This window comes from Vanacampus margaritifer, chromosome 18 (assembly GCF_051991255.1).
Source record: "Vanacampus margaritifer isolate UIUO_Vmar chromosome 18, RoL_Vmar_1.0, whole genome shotgun sequence".
NCBI classification, from domain to species: domain Eukaryota; kingdom Metazoa; phylum Chordata; class Actinopteri; order Syngnathiformes; family Syngnathidae; genus Vanacampus; species Vanacampus margaritifer.
In genome coordinates this window covers 10,222,214-10,243,106 of record NC_135449.1, presented here as the reverse complement: position 1 = coordinate 10,243,106, position 20,893 = coordinate 10,222,214, and the positions used below count along the sequence as shown (strand labels likewise).

General features: G+C 36.7%; 1 protein-coding gene and 1 long non-coding RNA gene across 3 annotated transcripts in view; one reads left to right on the top strand and one right to left on the bottom strand.

Moving 5' to 3' along the window:
* snx29 (sorting nexin 29) overlaps positions 1–20,893 on the top strand; it is a 135,360-nt gene that overhangs the window by 13,162 nt on the left and 101,305 nt on the right. For both annotated transcript variants that reach the window (XM_077551049.1, XM_077551047.1), the window contains exons 8-13: positions 904–1,318; positions 2,663–2,775; positions 2,907–2,994; positions 3,131–3,213; positions 9,194–9,257; positions 9,503–9,631. In XM_077551049.1, the coding sequence (XP_077407175.1) occupies positions 904–1,318; positions 2,663–2,775; positions 2,907–2,994; positions 3,131–3,213; positions 9,194–9,257; positions 9,503–9,631 (892 nt within the window). The remainder of the gene's footprint in view (positions 1–903; positions 1,319–2,662; positions 2,776–2,906; positions 2,995–3,130; positions 3,214–9,193; positions 9,258–9,502; positions 9,632–20,893) is intronic.
* Positions 4,786–11,108, bottom strand: LOC144038501 (uncharacterized). Its single transcript, XR_013289234.1, has 3 exons — positions 10,970–11,108; positions 5,898–5,965; positions 4,786–5,768 (listed from the first exon to the last, which is right to left on the bottom strand). It is a non-coding gene; the product is annotated as an uncharacterized LOC144038501 (long non-coding RNA).

The window sequence follows — 20,893 nt, the reverse complement described above, 5'->3', positions numbered from 1 at the left end:
GGGAAAAATGCATTTGTAATACATTTGAATGCAAAATTAAAATGAATCCGATTAATCGTTTCTAAAATCAAATTCAACTAATCTTAATGTTTCACAACCAGCCCTTCAAGTTGTAATTGTTTTCATTCGATTTTACTCGTCGTCATTATTCAACATAACCTATTTGTGTAACTAAATCCCAGCCGTGACAGTTTTTCCTCTACATGTGGTCAGTCGCATGTGACAGGAAATCTTCATTTGCCCGCAACTCCATCCAAATGGTGCAGCGGGTTGCGAAGTCCCCAATGAAGCGTTTAACCTTCCAGACCTTCATGTTTGACCTCATTTAGCCGTCTGCCGTTCCATTCCGTTGGGCCCGGCTGACACCATTTCCCCTCCATGCGTTCTACTTAGCAGGGTGAGGGATGTTTAAAATTTTAACCGTGCGGTTGAAAATGGAAGTCTACGATTCTTGGTGATACACAGGAGAGGTTTTAGGTTCCGAACCAGAAGTGTTCCTAATGTGTTTTTACAGGACGGACCCTATAAAGCTAAATGGTCCAGAAGTTGTACATTAGGAATGATCAAAATATATCAACTTTAATTAGACTTTTTTTTTTTCTGGAGAGCTCAGTATTGTTCATTCGGTAATTTTACCGATTTGACATGTCATCATCATTGCTCTCTTTTTTTAATTTTTATTTTATTTAAATTTTTTTATTTTAATTAAAAAAATATATATTTTGTATGTGGGTAAGTATGTGTGTATTCATTAGTTCACCTAAAACCGATTAAAAAATCCCATACCATTCACCTAAGCCGAACACTTCCAGCCAGAGTCGTGAGGCCGTCAGGAGACCCGAGGAAGGACCAAAGAAAGGAAAGTGAAATCTTTAACTTTAATTTGACTTATTGTCCACCCAGATTCTGGCATAAGAAAGGAGCGGCGGAGGAAAAAGAAAATCACCAACATCATTTCCTTCGACGACGATCTGGACGGAGGCGCTGAAGATGAGGAGGACGGCGAGGACGACTTCCCCAAAATGGGCGGAATCGGCAAGACTCGGGCCGATCCCGTTCAAAGCAGCGTTGAGGAAGAAGGGGCGGATCTCCTGGTGCCGTCGTTCCCGGAGTCACCGTCTCACAATGGGCTGGACGACACCGCTCCGACGACTTGGGTGGGGTCACCCCATCACTCTCGTACGCCGCCCATGCCCACGCCTCCTCTGGCGGACAGGAAGAGCATCGATAATGATGAGGAAGACGAAGAGGAGGCGGCTGAGGAGGACGCGTACAAACGCAGAGCGCAAATCCAGGAGGACGAGAGAAGCAATGATCAGTAAGTTGGGTTAAAAAAAGCAGTACAGAAATAAATCAATGCACAGCAAAATGGCCAGTGTTAGATTAACACTGAGAGGGTTGAATCTAACACTAGAATTAGAATCAGAAAAAAATCTTTTTTAAAATTAAATTCATCATTATTCACAAATCTGTTTAAAACAGTGGGAAAATAGCATTTTGCAACATGGCCCTGGCTGATCTCTTATACTCTGCTGCCACCTGCTGGTCGTTTTTGTAATAACTACCGTTGCTTTAAGCGACCTCTTCAGATCAGAAGCTGCAACAAAGCCCTCTGTATGCTCTAGCATAAAAAAACGTATAAATACGTCTTTGGGAGCATGACAGTATGTTAAATAGAACGTATTTATATGTTTTTGGGAGCAAATGAGTTAATACTTCCAAACTACGCTTTACTCTGGTAAATGATCTCGCTATTGAAATGTCTCCAGCGCACTGGAAAAATGGAAAGTTTCTCCTGCCCCAGAAATTAGGGTGTGGTCAATTTAACACTCAAGGTGGTGCTATTTAGGTTACACCCAACATCCAAGGAAATTTACTCCGACTGTAAATTTTTATCCTAACAGCGCAGAGAAATTGTGTTATTTTAGTTTTTGTTGTTGTATCTTATAAAATAAAATAATCTGTATCTGTATTTGGAGTGGGCGGGGCATGCGCCGGAAGTGGATGTGGGTTAATTAGATGTGGGCGTGGCTTAACAGAAGTGGGTGGTGCTTACATCAATACATTACTGCATTTTTTTTGGTATGAAATTGAGAAAAAAAAAATATTTGAAATTGATTTGGATTGATCAAAAGTGTCTATATTTTTTGTTTATTTGAAAACTATTGACAAAACAGCCTAATCACAAAAGGACAATTTTTCCCAAAAGTTTTTATAAACTCAGAAAATGTATGTGTATGAATAAATATTTACAGAGCAGTCTGAGAATTGAGATTCACTTTTTTTTAAAAAAAATTTTATTAAAAAAAAAAAAAAATTAAAATCACAATAGTAAGGGACTATTTAGAACAGGAACAGGAAAAAAATATCCAGGAAAAAAATATTCGGGAAAAAATATTCGGGAAAAAAAATGGAACAGGAACAGATTATTTGACACTGACCGATTTGCCGTGTACTAGTAGAGCGAGCTGGGTCGAGATTCAAACGCAGAACCTCTGAATTGTGATCCACACGTGCTTCCCTACTATGACTTTCAAAAGAAAAGGAGACATGCCAAATGTCAGCGTGAGACTTGTACAGCGAGGACAACAGCGAGAGGCTATTGATTGCGCCGAGAAAGGTCACTCCCAGCTTGACTGAGTTCAAAATGTTCCCTTTATAGGATGGTGGTGGGAAGTCTGTCCAGCGTGTCCACGTGGAGCCCCGTGCAGGTGCTGCTTGACCACAGCGGCTCGGACGTCCTCATCCCCGTCGATGCCGCCACCCCACAGCCAGGTTTTGCATCCTAGTATTGAGCGGCCGTATTTCAGATACACTCATTTGGGTTTTGAAAGCAACCAGGAAGTGAAAATGTGTCACCCTTTCACATCCCACAATGATGTCAACCTTGACTTGTTGTGTTTCAGTCAACTCCGTGGAGGACTCGGCGGCCTTTCCCGCTCAGTGCGAGCCAGTGGAAGACTGCGATAGCCTCGGATCGCGGCCGCCTCTGAAGTAAGCATCTGCTCTGCTGTATGTAGGATGTGTGAAGGCGATTATTGTAATGCACTTCAGCCATCTGCTCCTCGGATTCGGTGAAAGCTAGTGAAAAGACGGACATTCTCAATATTGATTCCTTGATGTATTCCAGCATGGAGTCCAGTGCGCTGGCGCTATCCGCTTCGCTTAGCGGCACACTGACAACATCTGCTCTGCCAGAGTCCATGACAGTCGGTGAGTATTTCGATTTTTTTCCCCCCCACATCTGTCGGTGGTCTCTTGCGCAATCTTGTTGACAGTTGTACCTCGATTATTCAATTTACGTTAAAATTAAAATGCCGTTACATTGTTTCAGCTACTACAAAAAAAGATCAATAAATGCCCGTAAAGGGCAGTATTTGCATGGGTTTTCTCTAGGGGTGTGTCAAAAAATCGATTCTCATTTAGAACGATTCAGAATCGATTTTAAATGTCCCAAAATCGATTTTATTTAAATAATTTTGTACCGTCTTCTCTTTGTTAGTGTGTGGCTTAATTGGGAGCGCTGTTCATGTTATACCCGATTTGGCCACTTAGGGGCAGTGTGGTTCCATGCAGTCTTAAGTTGTAGCCACATTAGAGAGTAGAAGGAAAAAGTCAAGTTTTTCCAATAAGTAGTTTTTTTGCAGCGTGGAGCCGTTCTTTTGAGTGATAAAAGTGCCGCGAGTAGCGCACTAATTAGCATTAGCCAGTCAGACTGGAGTAGATCATTACGATTCCTTGAACATCTATAGATTGAAGCAAAAATCATTGTCAATCAAATCATTTTGGACCCAAAATCGTTCCCAATCGAAAATCGATCCTGAATCGAATCGCACGCCCCAAAAATCGGAATCGAACCGTGAGACATTCAAAGATTCCCACCCCTAGCTTTCTCCAGGTACTTCAGCTTCCTCACACATTTCAAAAAGTATGCAGGTTAGGCTGATTGAAGGCTCTAAATTGCCTGCAATTGGCTAGCGGCCAATCCACAGTGTACCTCACCTCTCAAAATCAGATGGGATTGGCTCCAACTCACCCCAGACTCTAATGAGAACTAGCAGGACATAAAATTGATTGATGAAATTTACAATTAACCTGTTTGGTAAAATAAAAATAAACACGACTTCCAAAGAAAATGTAAATGCCTTACGGATAATGGTATATTTAATTAACTTTTTTTTTTACATAAATAATGTAAACAATTTGAGATAGGCCTGTTATTTTGCCCATTTGTTAGTTAACAGTATTGTGCGCTACAGCAAGATTTGGTGTTGATCTGATATGAAGAATATCACAGACACTTATAATTTCTTAAGGTGAGGCTTCATTGATTGCAATTGAATTAAAGTGAATTTTCCTGACCTTTGTTTTTTGATTTTCTTCCTTAAGATTAATAATCCACAATTTATGCCAATTTAACTCTGACTGCCAAAAACGTTAAATAACGTTTAGTAAAATCCTATGGAGGAGTGCCAAAGACGCTAAAAGACGTTTTTTTCAAAACAGAGGTGAAACTAACCATTTTCTATTGTTGATTACTGAAAAACGGAATAAGGTAGAAACAATTTTTTTTTCTGATGAAAGATGAGAGTCCAATCTTTCATTTGGTAGTATGTGTTTCCATAGTCCAAACACATAATTTTCTGTGGACCTTGAAAGATCAGTCAAAAATGCTTAAATTGGCTGGCCCCCACGGCATCCCTTTTCTGAAAACGTCTGGCAGTCAATTAAATGTAAATCGAAAACTTGGTTCGGCAACAATATGACAAAAAAAATCCCCATAGATTGTCTTTATTTTCTTTTAATAACAAGTGTGCAAAATTATTACACAAGAATGCATTTTAAGTTCAAACACATTTTTTAACTCATTCACTGCCATTGACAGCTATAGACGTAAAAAAAAATCATTTTAACTATTTCTATTAGTTTAACATTTTTTTTCCACTTTTGTTAACAAGAGTATGAAAACCTAGAATTTCTTTATTTTACATTTAGAACAGATATCAAATTTGTGATTAATCGTGAGTTAACTAGTGAAGTCATGCGATTAATTACGATTACAAATTGTAATCGCCTGACGCCCCTAATTTTTAATAATCTTTTTTAAAATATTTTCTTAAAAAAAAAAAAAAAAAAGAATTAGATAATCAAAAATTAAGGGCGTCAGGTGATTAAAATGAATTGTAACTAATTGCGTGACTTCACTCATTAACTCACGATAAAAAAACAAAAGATTATTAAAAATTAGGCGTCAATGGCAGTGAATGAGTTAAAAAAAAACATTTTTAAAGTTGCATTTTCACAAATTAAAATTTCTCATTTTTTCTTAGGTTATTTTGTCACAACAAATGTTATAAAATACTAACTAGTGTTCAGGAAATACAATCCCCCAAAATGACCCTTTATTGCACTTCTTCATTGCTGTTAGAAAATACATTACAAAAAAAAACAAAACAGTGAAAATACAATATAAAAGTGAAATGTAAATAACCCAACAGTCCTTAGTTCAGTGAAATACTCACTTTTGTTTGATAAAAACCAACAGTGCACAAAGTAGATGTTAACAGCCTACTTGGTGGAATTACTTTATTACAATTGATTTGCCAATTAGCAGGCAGCCAATTACGTATGATCCCTTACATTTTCTTGCGTAAACGTCCCATCAGTGAAGAGGAAGACATGATTTCCAAGCCCCCGTTTTATCCACCTGGGGGCACTGCTGGTCCAGTGAATAGGCGTCGACAAGCCTAGCGGGCTTGAAAGGCATCCTTGACAGGAATGTGAAGCAAATGTCAGCGGATGGAATTCATACCTTTTGTGGCAGCTGGTGAGATTGCAGATGTCCAAAAAAAAATCACAATCGGCCCAATTTGTAAATTATGAAAAAGGCTCCCCACCTTGTACTACCCGCATACGTACAGATGAATCGCCAGGATGCTTCTTGTCATGGGAAATCAACGAAGCACTAATGGAAGACAGGTTGAGAGACAATAAGCACATTTGTAACGTTCCAAAATTGCGGCATGCTGAATATATGCGATTTTTCTCCTCTCGAGTGTACATTCCAAAACAAATGTTATTATTATTATTTTTAATGATTTGGCATAGACTTGCATCACACAGTTTGTTTCAAACCAACCGCCACTGGAGTAGACTACCAAGTCAATTGCAATGTTGCACGCCACTTTACTTCATTAAACTGCAGCATGACTAAAAATGTTGTCATTATTTTTCCCCCGTTAATAAATCATTTCATTCATTTATTTCTAAAACAATATTCTTCATCGTTGAATGAAAAGGAGCAGAAATTGTATCTGCCGTTTTCTCCCTAGAGTTAATTTACAAGGTAAAGTAATAAAAAAATAAAAATAAACAGCAGCAAAAATAAAATAATAAAATAGAAAATAATAAAATAATAAAATAAGAATAAAACAATAAGACAATAAACCATAAAACAAGATAATAAAATAACAAAATAATAAAATAATAAAACAATAAGACAATAAAATAAAATATAAAATAGTAAAATAATAATAAAACAATAAGACAATAAAACCATAAAACAAGATAATAAAATAATACAATTTAAAATAATAAAATAATAAAATAATAAGACAATAAAATAATACAATAAGTGACAGCTAGTCTCAGAGCCTGTACTCTGTTTACAATATGATTTCTGACATTCCTAACAACAAAAACTAACAATAGCATAATGTTCAAACTTAATGTAATAATGTTCAAGTTTAAAATAAAATTAAACTGTACTATTGTTTGCTCAGATTCTCATTTCTGCGTGACCACTTGCTGCTAAGTAAAAGTCTGTAAAGCTAAATTACAAGCAAAGAAAATAAAAGATGCTTTTGATTGTTTTCGACCTGCTTTTATAAATGTCCACACTGGGCGAATGTAGACTGGCACAAGTTTTTCTCTCCAGACTGTCTCGCTTCCTAGTCACATATTGCTAAAACATGCGTGCTAGGATTGTTGAAGACTCCAAATTGTCCAAGGGTGCGAATGAAAATCTGAGTGTATACACACCCCGTTTTAAAGGACCGTGTTGAAATATATGGACAAGCGTAAGTGTTTACTACCACTCCCTCACAAACACACTTACTGGCAATGTCATTGGTAAAGTTACCCCCCCCACCCCCCCTCCATGAGGACCGAGGGTTGTCTGGCTCTACTCAAGTCCCTAATGGTTCGTCTGTGGCACCCGCTGTGAACGCGTGGTCGTACTAAAGGTCACTCTTATTTCTGGCTCGCTCATGTCGAGCTGTATAGACGCTCCCCATGTCCGCTTCTTTTCTCCCCCCCCCCCCCCCCCCTCCTTCCACATGCGCTTCACCACAGCACCTCCTCGTCATCCCCCCCCCCCCCCCCCCCCAAGCCAAGCTGGCACTTAGGCCCAGGGCTGCAAGGAGACCTACTTGTATCTGGGGCGACGCGGACACCCTACATTAGTTATGGGAACAGACTAGTGCTGTTTGTAATTTGTAGCATACCAAAAAAAGTACTGCCTAGTTAATTTCTTGTCTTGCGGTTATTTGTGGACATATTGCTAAGAACCTGAGATTAGAATCTGGCTGATGCAGTCCATTCCAATACAACATTTATTGTAAGTATATTAAAAACAGTCTAGAGCAGGGTTTACCAATTTTGGGCCTCAAGGCAGGATTTTAGATATTTCCACCTACCAACACACCTGATACTAAAGATCAGGATTGTTATCAGGCATGCTGATTATATAAATCAGGTGTGCTAGTGGGCGGAAATATCTCAAACCTGCAGGACCTCGAGGACAGGAATTGTTGAACCCTGGTCTAGAGCAGAGGTCCCCAACCCTGGTCCTCAGGGACCGGTATCCAGCCTGTTTTCTATGTCTCCCACAGCCAACACAGGTGGAGATCGTTATCAGCCTTATCCAGAGATTGCTGATTAGCTGATGATATGAATCACCTGTGTTGGCTTTGATGTTTCCCCCTTCTCCAACACAGCTGATATATGATCAACTCATCAGCAAGCTCTGTGTAAGTCTGATAACGATCTTGCTGATTGGAATCAGCTTGTGTTGGAAGAGGGAAACCTCCAACTGCGGTCGATACCCACTTGTGGCCGTTTTTACGATCAAGAACTATAAATTGGAAGAAAAGAAAATAGCCATTAATTTCTTGTAATTTTAGGAGAAAAAGCTATATTTCAAATTAAAAATTATCTGGCATTTATTTTTTATTTTTTTAGGGGAAATTGAATGTTTCAAAAGTACTAGTAGTATTTAGTAGTACTTGGTATTGGTATCGGTGGCTTTTCAAGACGTTAATTTTTTTTATTTTTAAATTAAGGCCTGAAATGGCATTTAATACGATGTCTAGAGGCATTAATAATGATATGAAAATGATGATAATAAATCAGATTAGAAAAAAATAGATGTATTTGTGTGAAATGGTGACTTGGCTGTAATTTATAATGAACACAAAAAAGTCCACTCGTTGCTTTTTAGAATCTGGCTGATACAGTCCATTCCAATACAACATTTATTGTAAGTATATTAAAAACAGTCTAGAGCAGGGTTCACCAATTTTGGGCCTCAAGGCCCGGAGTCCTGCAGGTTTTTAATTATTCCCACCTACCAACACACCTGATACTAAAGATCAGGATTATTATCTGGCATGAAAGAAAATAGCCATTAATTTCATGTAATTTTAGGAGAAAAAGCTATATTTCAAATTAAAAATGATCTGGCATTTATTTATTTATTTATTAGGGGAAATTGAATGTATCAAAAGTACTAGTAGTATTTAGTAGTACTTGGTATTGGTATCGGTGGCTTTTCAAGACGTTAAAATTTTTTTTTTTTTTAATTAATTCAAAACAAAAATTCTATTTGCCGGTAGCAAGTGGGATGCTGCCCGCTGAAAATGGGTAGAAATGTAAATATTTACTTCGCAAGTCAAATTACAGTGTTTGTCCCTAAATTCTTTCTACTAGTTAAGGGTACAAAAAAAAAAAGTTTTAATTTTATGATATTCACAAAAAGCATTTTCTGATTGTAAAAATATATTTTATCTTGCTTCGGCCAAATCATATTTGCACCTTTTTCTAACAGTAAACATTTATTAGTTTATTAATAATATACCAGTGTATAATTTCTGTACTTTAAAATTGCTTCTCACTCTCATGTTCTGCTTTGCAGCGGAGCTGCGGCAGGCCATTGTGGCCATGATGAACAGGAAGGATGAGCTGGAGGAACAAAACGGGTACGTTGGGATATATACGGCCCTCCTTATCTGCCGCTAGCAAAGCCAAACGCGCACATATACGCTCACACGCACATGCGTCGCGAAAGCTATCGGCTAACCTTTCGCTTTAATACGGCGCTCTTTGTATCGAGAGTGCCAGGCATTTTCGTGCTGACTTTGCCACAAACGGATTCGTTTTGTCTTGTTACCAACAAAGGGACATGCATATGATATGTTTGTATTGACATGTGTGTATTTGGCAGGTCTCTTCGTAGTCTGCTGGATGGGGAAATGGAGCATTCGGCGGGTCTGAGGCAGGAGATTGAACTGCTGAAGAAAAGACTGGCTGAGCTGGAAGAGCGACACACGGCTAAAGTCCAGGCACTGGCCAGGTAACGTGCATGAGTGCTCTTCCAAAAAATTTGTCAGTGCAGGATCTGGCTGTTCAGAATGACCGAATCACATTCAAACTCATGTTAACTGCCATTGACGGCTATAGACGTAAAAAAATTCATTTGAACTATTTCTATTAGTTTAACATTTTTTTTCCCCACTTTTGCTAACAAAAGTATGAAAACCTAGATTTTTTTTTATTTTACATTCAGAACAGATATAACATTTGGGATTAATCGTTAGTTAACTAGTAAAGTCATGTGATTAATTACAATTAAAAATGTTAATCGCCTGACGCCCCTAATTTAAATAAAAATATTAAAAATAAGGGGGCGTCAAGACGATTACAATTTGTAATCGTAATTAATCGCATGACTTCAATGGTTGACTCACCATTTAATCACAAATTTTATATCTGTAATAAATGTACAATTAAAATAAATTAAATGAAAAAATAGTTAAACTAATAGAAATAGTTCACATGCATTTTTGACGTCTATAGTCGTCAATGGCAGTGAATGAGTCAAATGGGAGTCAGACCACACCTGCCACCATTCAACTCATTCACTCCCAGCCATTTTTCACGGAAGCAACCCCCTTCGCTCCTGGCTCTTTTACTTGATTTTGACTGATTTTGCAAGGCCAACATAATATTGTGTGTTATATATTTGTATACAAAAATGAACCCTACCAAAAGCAAGATTAGAGTCTATTCTATCACCAGGGAAAAAAAGGGTACATTTGTATCTGTTTCCGTTTTGCAGCAATCAGGATATCGCTAAGTTTCATCATTATTCACAAACCTGATCAAAACACTGGGGAAAAGAGCTTGTTGCAACATCGTTGATCTCTTATACTCTGCTTCCACCTGCGGGCTGTTTTTTGTAATAACTACCATTGCGTCAAGTGACCTCTTCAGGTCAGAAGCTGCATCAAAGCCTTCTGTATGCGCTAGCATAAAAACAAAAAAAAACAAAACAAAAAAACGCATAAATACGTTTTTGGGAGCAAATGAGTTAAATTCACTTCAAATTTTCATTTTGCATTTTGAACAAAAAGCTACACTATTTTTGGGATTAATTTTAGTGGCTAAATGTATGCATTCAATTCAGCATTTGATGTTTTTCCGAATTTGTCAAAAACATGTTTTTGATGCTTCTTAGTCCATCAGCAGCAGTTAAAAATCAGTCACCTACATTAATTGATAAAATTCGCCGCCTTGATTTTAGGTCATTAATACTCCTTATTCCAATGAAATCCTTGTTCAAATGTTATCTAAAATACCACAGCACTAACTTTTTAAGCAAGTTTTCTCATTATAATATTAAGGTTCTCACCTCGTCATCAAGTAGTTGCCCCGTGGAAGTAAAACAAGCTTTAATGTCATTACTTCCACTAACATCTACCCACGTGAACCACCTTGAGGCCTTTCCTCTTCATTTCAAACACCGTGCCTGTGATTTAAAGCGAGTGAATCACACGCTCCGTGTTACATCAGCCAAAAGAAGCCAAAGATCATAGATACCTCGCCACACAAACCCGTGTACTTTTCCTCTTCCGCTCTTTTAAGATTCACACCTCATTACGTAGTTAGAGATTTTTTTTTAATAGGCCTCAAGCCTAGATGAGGTTTTTGCTCTACAGTTTCTCCATCTTGGAACTTTGGAATCAGTATTGATTATACTGCTTGGCCGTAGCGCAAATAATTCAGACTCGGAGAGTCAATAAGAAAACTTGACTCAGGAATCCTATCGTGGTTGCAACTGGGGATGCGGAGCAAATTACATTAGTGAAAGAGACGCGCTGTTTTTGTCATTATTGTCACTTATTTTGTCATGCTTTCTTTGAGAGCTGTCAAAATTAATCAATAAACTCCTTTGCTGCCAAACGTTATCCAAAAAACAAACTGTGCCAGCCGATTTCGGGCATTTTGTAAACATGGTGGATATCATATGAAAGATTGCATTCCATTCTCTCATTAGAAAAAAAATGTATAGTTCTACCTTATTCTGTTGGTAAATAATTGCCATTTGAAAATAGCTATAATGGAAAAAATAAGGCGAACACAAGCTTTTTGTGAAAAGATACATTTTCTGCACAACAGTGACTTTGACACGAATATTTTTTGTTTTGTGACGTTCTGAATTTGATTTAATGTGACAAACGCTTTGACCATTCACAACATCCTTGAAAACTCAGATCCGCTATGTTTTCATGTCATTTGAGATACAATGCTGCCATCTGCAGGCCATAGTTAGCGGGTGTTTAATATATATTTTTTTCTACTCATTCATGAAACCAGAGCTGCACAAGACGTTGCGCTGCCCATTGGAGAAAAACCCAAAACGTAGTTGACGTCAAGTAACGTTATTGGCGGTTCTCGTTAGGATTTCTGTCAACGTTAATTAACGTTCTTGGCAGGAAAAGCGCTAATAAACTATTTTAAGAATTGAGTAATCATTTGGATCCATTTTTTTTTTTAAATTGTCCAAATCTTCTGATTTCAGCATACCAACAGTAATTGTTCACTGATTTCTGTCGATTTTTTAAAAATCACTATACTAATACAAAGTAGAAAATAAACACCAATCACCGCTTAATAAAGTCATCTGGGGGAAAAAATGCTTTTGTACGACAGCGTATTAGGGCCACGTATAAATATATATATTTTTTAGAGGGCGGGAACAATATTCTGAGAAAAAAACGTCCAAATTTGCTACTTTACTTTAATTTGCTAATTTACAAAAAAAAAATTCTCGCAAATTTGAGAGTTCATAAAGTGGCAAATTTGCAAGTTTATAAAGTGTCAGGTTTGCGAGAAAAAAACAAAAAAACTTACGAGAAATACACATACTACTACTACTGTACTCGACTGTTTGTGCCAATACTTTTCGGTCGGGTTTCCGAATAAGGAGATAGTAAATGCTTTAGCGTAGATGAACCATATCATGTTAAGCATTCGCTTTTTGAACCGTTGTGTACGGCCACTGGCCAGCGACAGAGACGCCTCGCTTTGCGAAGGTCCACACCCGGACGATCAAGCATTTAAGTTCATTTGTTAACGGATTTCACTTTCCTTTCTTTTCTTTGGTCCTTCCTCGGGTCTCCTGACGGCCTCACGACTCTGGCTGGAAGTGTTCGGTTTAGGTGAACGGTATGGGATTTTTTAATAGGTTTTATGTGAACTAATGAATACACACACACTCGTACACACGCACGCACACACACACATACACATACTCACCCACATACAAAAAAAAACAAAAAAAAAGACAGCAATGATGCTGACATGTCAAATCGGTAAAATTACCGAATGAACAATACTGAGCTCTCCAGAAAAAAAAAAAAAAAAAAAAAGTTAATTTGTTAAAATGTATATTTACTTATACATTTATGTTTCCAGAATTATTATTGACACATTCATACATTTTGGTATTTTTTTCTACAAGTATCTTAAGTTGATGTGTCGAATCTGCTGCTCTCCGTCATTCACTTGCATTTACCTATGGTATGCTAGCATCTGATTGGATAGTGTTAGTCAGCTGATCAGGAAGTGTTGTCGCTCTAGCTGCGGTGAATGAGGAGTAAAGTTTACATTTAAGAATGAATCCGTCTCCATCCTGCCTTTTCATTTTATAAACAGTGTCCCATTAACCACCAACGAATTCTCACATGATTAGACTATAGCTTCGTGTATTTCTTGTAAGTTTCTGAGTTTTTTTTCTCGCAAATCTGCCACTTTATAAGTCGCGAGAAAAAAACGTAGTAAATTTGTGACTTTATAAAGTGGCAAATTTGCTAGTTTTCGTCCTCCCAAAAAAATAAATTAATACGTGGCCCTAATACGCCGTCGTACTTTTGTAATACATTTTAATGTAAAATAAAAATGAATCCGATGAATCCATTCTAAGAATATCGCTACTTTCTTTGTGAGCATCGACATCAGCATTCAAGGGGAACAGTTTTGCAGCTTTTGAGCCGAGAGGTCAAAAGTAGCCAGGAAGCAGACAAGCGTCTCTGCAACAACATGACATTTGTCCACAGCGGGACGGAAACCGTGACTCTCAAATACTTGATGTGTAGTTTTCCAATAAACGAGCGGTGCACTTTAGTAGCCCACAGGAGCTTTGATGAAATTGCATTCTCGTTGTGTTGTGTTGAGCCTCATACATAGCTTAGCTGCGTCATTGACATACACATAATCACAGTTAATCTGCGTACGGGAAAGTGCAAGCTATCAATCAGGTTTTGCCGTCAACCACCTCGGCGGTTGTATAATCGTCCCCACCGTTGACGATTAATTGCATGTACGAGTCTTCAAGTTTTTCCATTAGTCTGCCTTGAGCTGTCGAGAGAAAGTCGCAGCATGTCCGTTTTCACACGGCGGACTCGTGTAAGTCGGCAAGAATTGATTGACGGCAGAGCCGATCAGGGCTGTTTCCTGACGTTTTGATGCTTGACGCTCATTGTAATTCCTTTTTTTTTTTTTTCTGGAGAGCTCAGTATTGTTCATTCGGTAATTTTACCGATTTAACATGTCATCATCATTGCTCTCCTTTATTTATTTTTAATTTTTTTTAATTTTTAATTTTAAATTTTTTAATTTTTAATTAATTAATTTTTTTTATTATTATTTTTTGTATTCATTGTAATTCCTGCTATTTCTGTGGCACTTGTACGCAAGCTTTTCTATGTTTCAATAGGCTCTCGTGCTCTGCGCTCCCCCGCTGTTGTCTTTGATTAAAAGGTGGTCCCGGACCCAGTGGTTTCCTCTTACATGGTGAACTTATTGATTGGTTGCCACATGGGGGTTTGCTCAGTTGTCGAACCTGCCTGTTGGATAAACTGCCTCAGGCTTTCTATAGAAGGCACTTGAGACGGAAATGTGAAAGTGGATCCCCCATTTGGAAGGATGAAATTGTGCTCCACGGTAGGGGTGGAAATCGGACAGTTTGATTTTATGACAATATTTTGTTAAGGGTAGCATCACAACTGAAGAAGGGGGACTATTTTATTTTATTGTATGTGATATTTCTTATTTATATTAGGGGTGTCAAAATTAGTGCGTTATTTGAGTTAATTTAAAGTTCCTTTATCGCTAATAATCTAATGGAAAAGCCTGTTAGGGGGAATTCCAGTCACAATGCAGCAGACACGTCCATGTCAAAATTTAGCAGTAATAAATGTAATAATAATGCATATATTTGTGGAGACTAGGGTCAAGTTGTATTTTACAATTTAAAAAATGTGCGGAATTTCACAAGTTACTTATTGGATAGCTCTTAATATGAAAAGAAAAATGCACTGAGCTGTCACCAAGATCTTACAAATGAAATGATGCCATCTAGTGGCAGAAAAAGGCCCTCAACTCAAATCAATATCACACTTCAAACTAACTTAATTTTGTGAATTGTAATGAAATTACTGTATCAATGACTAAAAGATGCAGCCATATTTCTATTTTTCATTTTTGAACAAGAATATGAAAACTTCTAAAAAAATATTTTACTGTACATTTAGATCAGATATAAAATTTGTGATTAATCATGAGTTAACTATTGAAGTTATGCGATTAATTACGATTTAAAAAATGTATTGCCGGACACCCATAATTTATATATAATATATTTATGTTTATTGTTTATAATTTATTATAATTAAAAATGTAAGTCAAATAAAGAAATTAGTTAGAAGCTAAATTAAAAAGGTAGGTTATTTTATGTTAAAGAAAGCTTTTAATATGGAAAGAAAAATGCACTGCGCTGTCACCAATGTCTTACAAATGCAATTATGCCATCTAGTGGCAGAAAAATGACCTCAACACAAATCAATATCACACTCTTTTGTTACATTACATCTTTTTAATTTTAACTCAATGTTATGACTTATCATGAAATTACTGTATCAATGACTAAAAGATGCAGCCACATTTATATTAAACATGTTGTAACAAGATTATGAAAACTTATAAAAACATGTTTGATTGTAAATTTGTGATTAATCGTGAGTTAACTATTGAAGTCATTCGATTAATTACCATAAAAAAATTAATTGCCTGACACCCCTAATTTATATATATTTGTTTATTATTTATATTTTATTATAATTAAGAATGTAAGTAAAATAAATAAATTAAATTAGTATTTCAGTGTTTCAAGTTAAAGATGAGATAGCTCTTAATATGAAAAGAAAAATGCACTGAGCTGTCACCGTCTTATAAATGCAATTATGCCATCTTGTGGCAGAAAAATGATCAACACTTATCAATATTACATTCTTTTGTTACATTACATCTTTGCAGCCATGTTTCTATTAAACATGTTTTAACAAGAGTATGAAAACTTCAAAATTTGATTGCACATTTAGAACAGATATAAATTTGTCATTAATCGTGAGTTAACTATTGAAGTCATGCGATTAATTACGATTAAAACATTTTAATTGCCTGACACCCCTAATATATATATATATATATATATTATGTTTTTTTTATTATTATAATGAAGAAAAATAAGCAAAATAAAGAAATTAGTTTAAAGCTAAATGAAAACGCTAGGTCAGTGTAAATCCAGCCTAATTTGATTGAATATAATAAAGTCACCCCATAATTCTGTGCATTCCAGCGTACCACTTTCCAGGTTTGAACACGCCGCAAACCTCAGCTCAGCAGTTTTAAGAGGGCAGCACATCAGCTCTTTAATATGCGATGATTTTCGCACTGGCACGAAACTTCTTAATGGAGCGGAAATAGCAGGCGAGGTAGAAGATGGCCCCTGGCCCGCCTCGCTCCGGCTCTCGCTTGCAGGTGACTGTGACATGCAACGCGCATCTCAGACTTGCAGACTCACAAATCCGATTCTGTCGTCAGCGGCTAAATCTCAAGTGCCGCTTTTCCTCCTCAGCCAAATCTGTCTCGATCAATAGCGGCTATAAATACCACCAAAAGGAGCAGCGAGCCGCTGAATAGGGGCTGGAAGCTGTCAGTATCAGTCAGGGAAGGAGGCTACCTGGCTGCGGGTGCGACTGCAGGTACGGCGCAATTCTCTTTCACTAATGGTGAGGACGGAAAAGTCGAACCTTTTACAGATGTTATAATATGTAGGTTGGTATGACAATAAAATGCCGTGAACTTTTGAAACATCAATACTATTAGAGACTAAAAAAGGCAGTGGTCATGTTCATTAAAAAGTGGGCAGTTAGAGATATATCGGCTTTCGGCAAAATTTCATTGACTCATGACTGGGGAAAATAATGTGTAATTAATCTGTTCAATGGAAGAGTGCTCTCCGTTTTTCCTCAATTGATTCACAATAGGGATAGACTGATTATTGGCCGGGCCGATGTTCAGCATTTTGATGAATATCGGCATCGGCCATTTTGAAAAATCACATGGCCGATAATAGATCCATAATTTTTTTTAAACTCATTAAAATGTATTTTTTATTTTATTATTATTATTATTATTATTATAATTTTCAAATTTTCAGAGATGCTGCTGACCCTGGGAATTCTCAGCACCTTTTGTGGACATTTTGTGGTCATTTGCAGGATTTCTTTTTTTGTTTTTGGATATTTTATGTTTATTTTTTAAACATTTTATTTTCTGCCTTTTGAAAAACTTTTTTTAATTAATTTTTTTTTACTTTTTAGGCAATTTTGTGAACATTTTATGGTAATTTTCATGATTTCTTTGTTTGTTTTTGGACATTTTATGGACATTTTTAAAAACTTTAAAACTCATCTACCGTTCATCTCTCTTTTTGTGACAACTTCAAATTTTGACTGTGACATTAATTAAAATATTATTTTGTTAAAATCTAAATCACTAATTAACTTAAATAATATTTCATCTAAAATAAAAAAAATAATGAAAAATAACTCATTCACTGCCATTGAAGGTTATAGACGTCAAATATCCATTTTAAGTATTTCTATTAGTTAAATTTTTTTTCCACTTTTGTTAACAAGAGTATGAAAACCTAGAATTTTTTTATTGTACATGTAGAACAGATAGAAAATTTGTGATTAATCGTGAGTTAACTCGTGAAGTCATGCAATTAATTACAATTAAAAATTCCAATCGCCTCACGCTCCTAATTTTTAAATAATCTTTTTTTTTTAGCGAGTCAGGCGATTACATTTTTTTAAATTGTAATTAATCGCATGACTTCAATAGTTAACTCACAAATAATCATAAATTTTGTATCTGTTCTAAATGTACAATAATTTTTTTCCTAGGTTTTCATACTCTTGTTAACAAAAGTGGATTTTTTTTTAAACTAATACAAATAGTTCAAATGAATTTTTGACGTCAATGGCAGTGAATGAGTTAATTTCTACTATTTAAATTTTTTTTTTGTTTGTTTGTTTTACCTTTTTATATTACACAATATGAAATAACAATGTCCCATCACTGATGAGCTATTTTTAGAACAGGCAAGCAACTTACCATAGATAGAATTCATCGCTTTTCACTTTGTAAGTTACTCACACTCAAGAGATTAGATATATACTGTAGGTGAGCTATTACTCACTCAAGCACCCAAATATACACATGAAAATATAACATCCTTGCTCACACATTGAAGTATACCAACCCACACTCTTGAAACCCCACAAACCTTGTTTGTATGAATACACTACATCTGTTCAGTCAGTGAAGAAATCTTCCAGTATTGGCAAATCAAATGTAAGTTGTGATTGCCTGGTCATCTCACTGACAATGTGTTGACAGAAAGCGAGTGAGCTTGATGAGTTTTTTTTTACACACACTACAGTTATCATCTTAAATGACTAAGAAAGACATGTTTACTTTTTGTCACACTCAGTAATAAGACTGTGATAACATTGTGAAAATATTGAGCTGGTGTTAAAACAACATCAAGATAGTGAGTCATTCTTGACAAATCTTGCTAATCCTGTGATGTTTGCAATGGTGTTATTGGTATAGACATGATTTTCATTATGGGGAATGATAAATCAAAACAAGCAAGTGAAGTGCCTCAAATCTTTGAGCGGTCTTGCAATGGTTGCTTACATGTAATGGCTGCTCGGTTTTAATTCTTGTGTAGTTACTTTTTTTTGGGCATATGTGCTTATGGGTTGTTACAAAAAACAACAAAAACGTATAAATACGTTTTTGGGAGTGCATGACAAATTATTAAAAAACATATTTATACATTTTGGGGTTTGAATGAGTTAAAAATGTGCCCCAAACTAAAATTAACCCTTCAGATCTGTTCTGACTCTTCAACTTTCAATTCCTTGTGCCGCACACGCGCACAGCAAACCCCTTTCATCATCATCAATTGGTCGAAATAAACGCAGTCTTCAGGCAACAGGAAGATGGGACGGCGGCCAGTTGAGTGGGTTCAGGAAGTGGTATTTCGTCACTGGGAGGAGGGGGTGGTTGAACAGGCGGACATTTGCACCAAAATCACACACGCAGACTGAAAAGCAACGGGAGCACTGACGTTTTATTTGAGTGTTCCGTACAGTACAGCAGTTAAGTTTTACTTTTTTGAGATGCCGTTCCGTTTCCCTCTTTGTAGCCTGTTGCCAATTAATCCGAGATATTCTATATATTGCGTTTCTGCTATGGGCCAGTACATCCTTGCACTATTTTTCCTTCAGAGAAATGAGCCATAAATTGCACTCAGGAGCATTATTCAGTGACATGCATCTCTGAAAGTTGTCTTTGTACCTCCCCTTTATTACTTCCAAATAAAAGCAGAGCACATCCAAAGAACAGCAAATTTGCTGTGTTTATTGTGCATTAAGATGACTCCGAAGCATGGAAATAATAAAAGAAGTGTTGTGGGAGATGCAAAAGAAAAACACCACTCGAGGGGTTCGACTTGGCAATTACTGTTGGTAGTTTGAATTCAAGATTATTTTTTAGCTATTTAAAGATGTTTCCCCTACTTGATTAGTCTTATTTTTTAAAGTTCCTCTACAAACGTAACCCTCTTTACATTGCAATTTCTTATCACTCTCGTGCATACTGTTTGTGTTTTTGTCCTCCCTCGTGTCCCAAAAAAAAAGGATCCTAACTCCGCTAGTGTATCTTTCAAATTCAAACTTTCCTCTCGTTCATGAATCGGATTTCTCAGGCACCGGTTCTTTTGATCTCGTCTCTTACTTACTGTTGTACTCGCAAGACTGAGACGTTCAGTCTTACTGTATTTCTGGGTCAAACTATTTCCCCAGATGAGAACGCAGCATGTGGCTCATCCCATATCAGCAAGCCAAGGGATGCGGTTTCCATGTCTTTCATTTTTTTTCCGACAGTCTCATTAAAACCTTTTGAGTCCCTTCGAGAGAGACTTCGAGGTTCAGATGAGTGTCTGGCAATCCGGCACTGAAAAATCAAGCGAAGCATTCGGAAATTCAGTTAATAAAGTTAATTTCAGACTTTTAGAAATGATCATTGATGGTGGAAGTTTTAGTTTTGTTCAAAATGTGCCCAATACCACACTCTAAAAACAGTTGGGTCAAAAATAACCCAACTATGGGTTAAAAATGGACTGATCCTCTATTTGGGTCAATTTGACTCAACTTTCCAAGTTGTTCTATATAAAATGACTCGAGTAAAGGATCTGACCAATATTTATGAGTTGTTTTATACTAAAAGACCAATTTCTTGACTCAAAGTTGGGTCAAATTGACCCAAGTAGAGGATCGGTCCTTTTTTTTTTACCCATTGTTGGGATATTTTTGACCCAACTGTTTTTACAGCTTACTCGCTAAAAACACTTGGGTCAAAAGTAACCCAATTATGGATCGAGGGTAAAACAACTCATAAATATTGGTCAGATCCTTTACTTGGGTCAAAAAATTGGGTCAATTGTATAAAACAACCCAGAAAGTTAATCGGCCCATTTTTTTTTATCCATAATTGGGTTACTTTTGACCCAACCTTCTTTAGCGTGCAGGGTTAGAAAAGCAATCAGCCGGAACAGAAGAAAATAAGCCAGAGCCCAAATCCTGAAGAGGGATCATTCATATAACCTCAGCGACAGGATTTTAGATTATTTCTTTCTAACTAGTTAAAGATGTGTTATCACAAATCTTGCATTATGAATTCACATTGAAAGACAGGTAAAGAGAAAGTCAAAGTGTAAACAAGCCTTTGAGTGACATATGAGTCATATTGGCGGGCGGCCCGCCAGGCCAATAAAGCACTGGGGGGAAACCCTGCACTCTAAAGAAGGTTGGTTCAAAAGTAACCCAATTATGGATCAACAATGGACATCAACTTT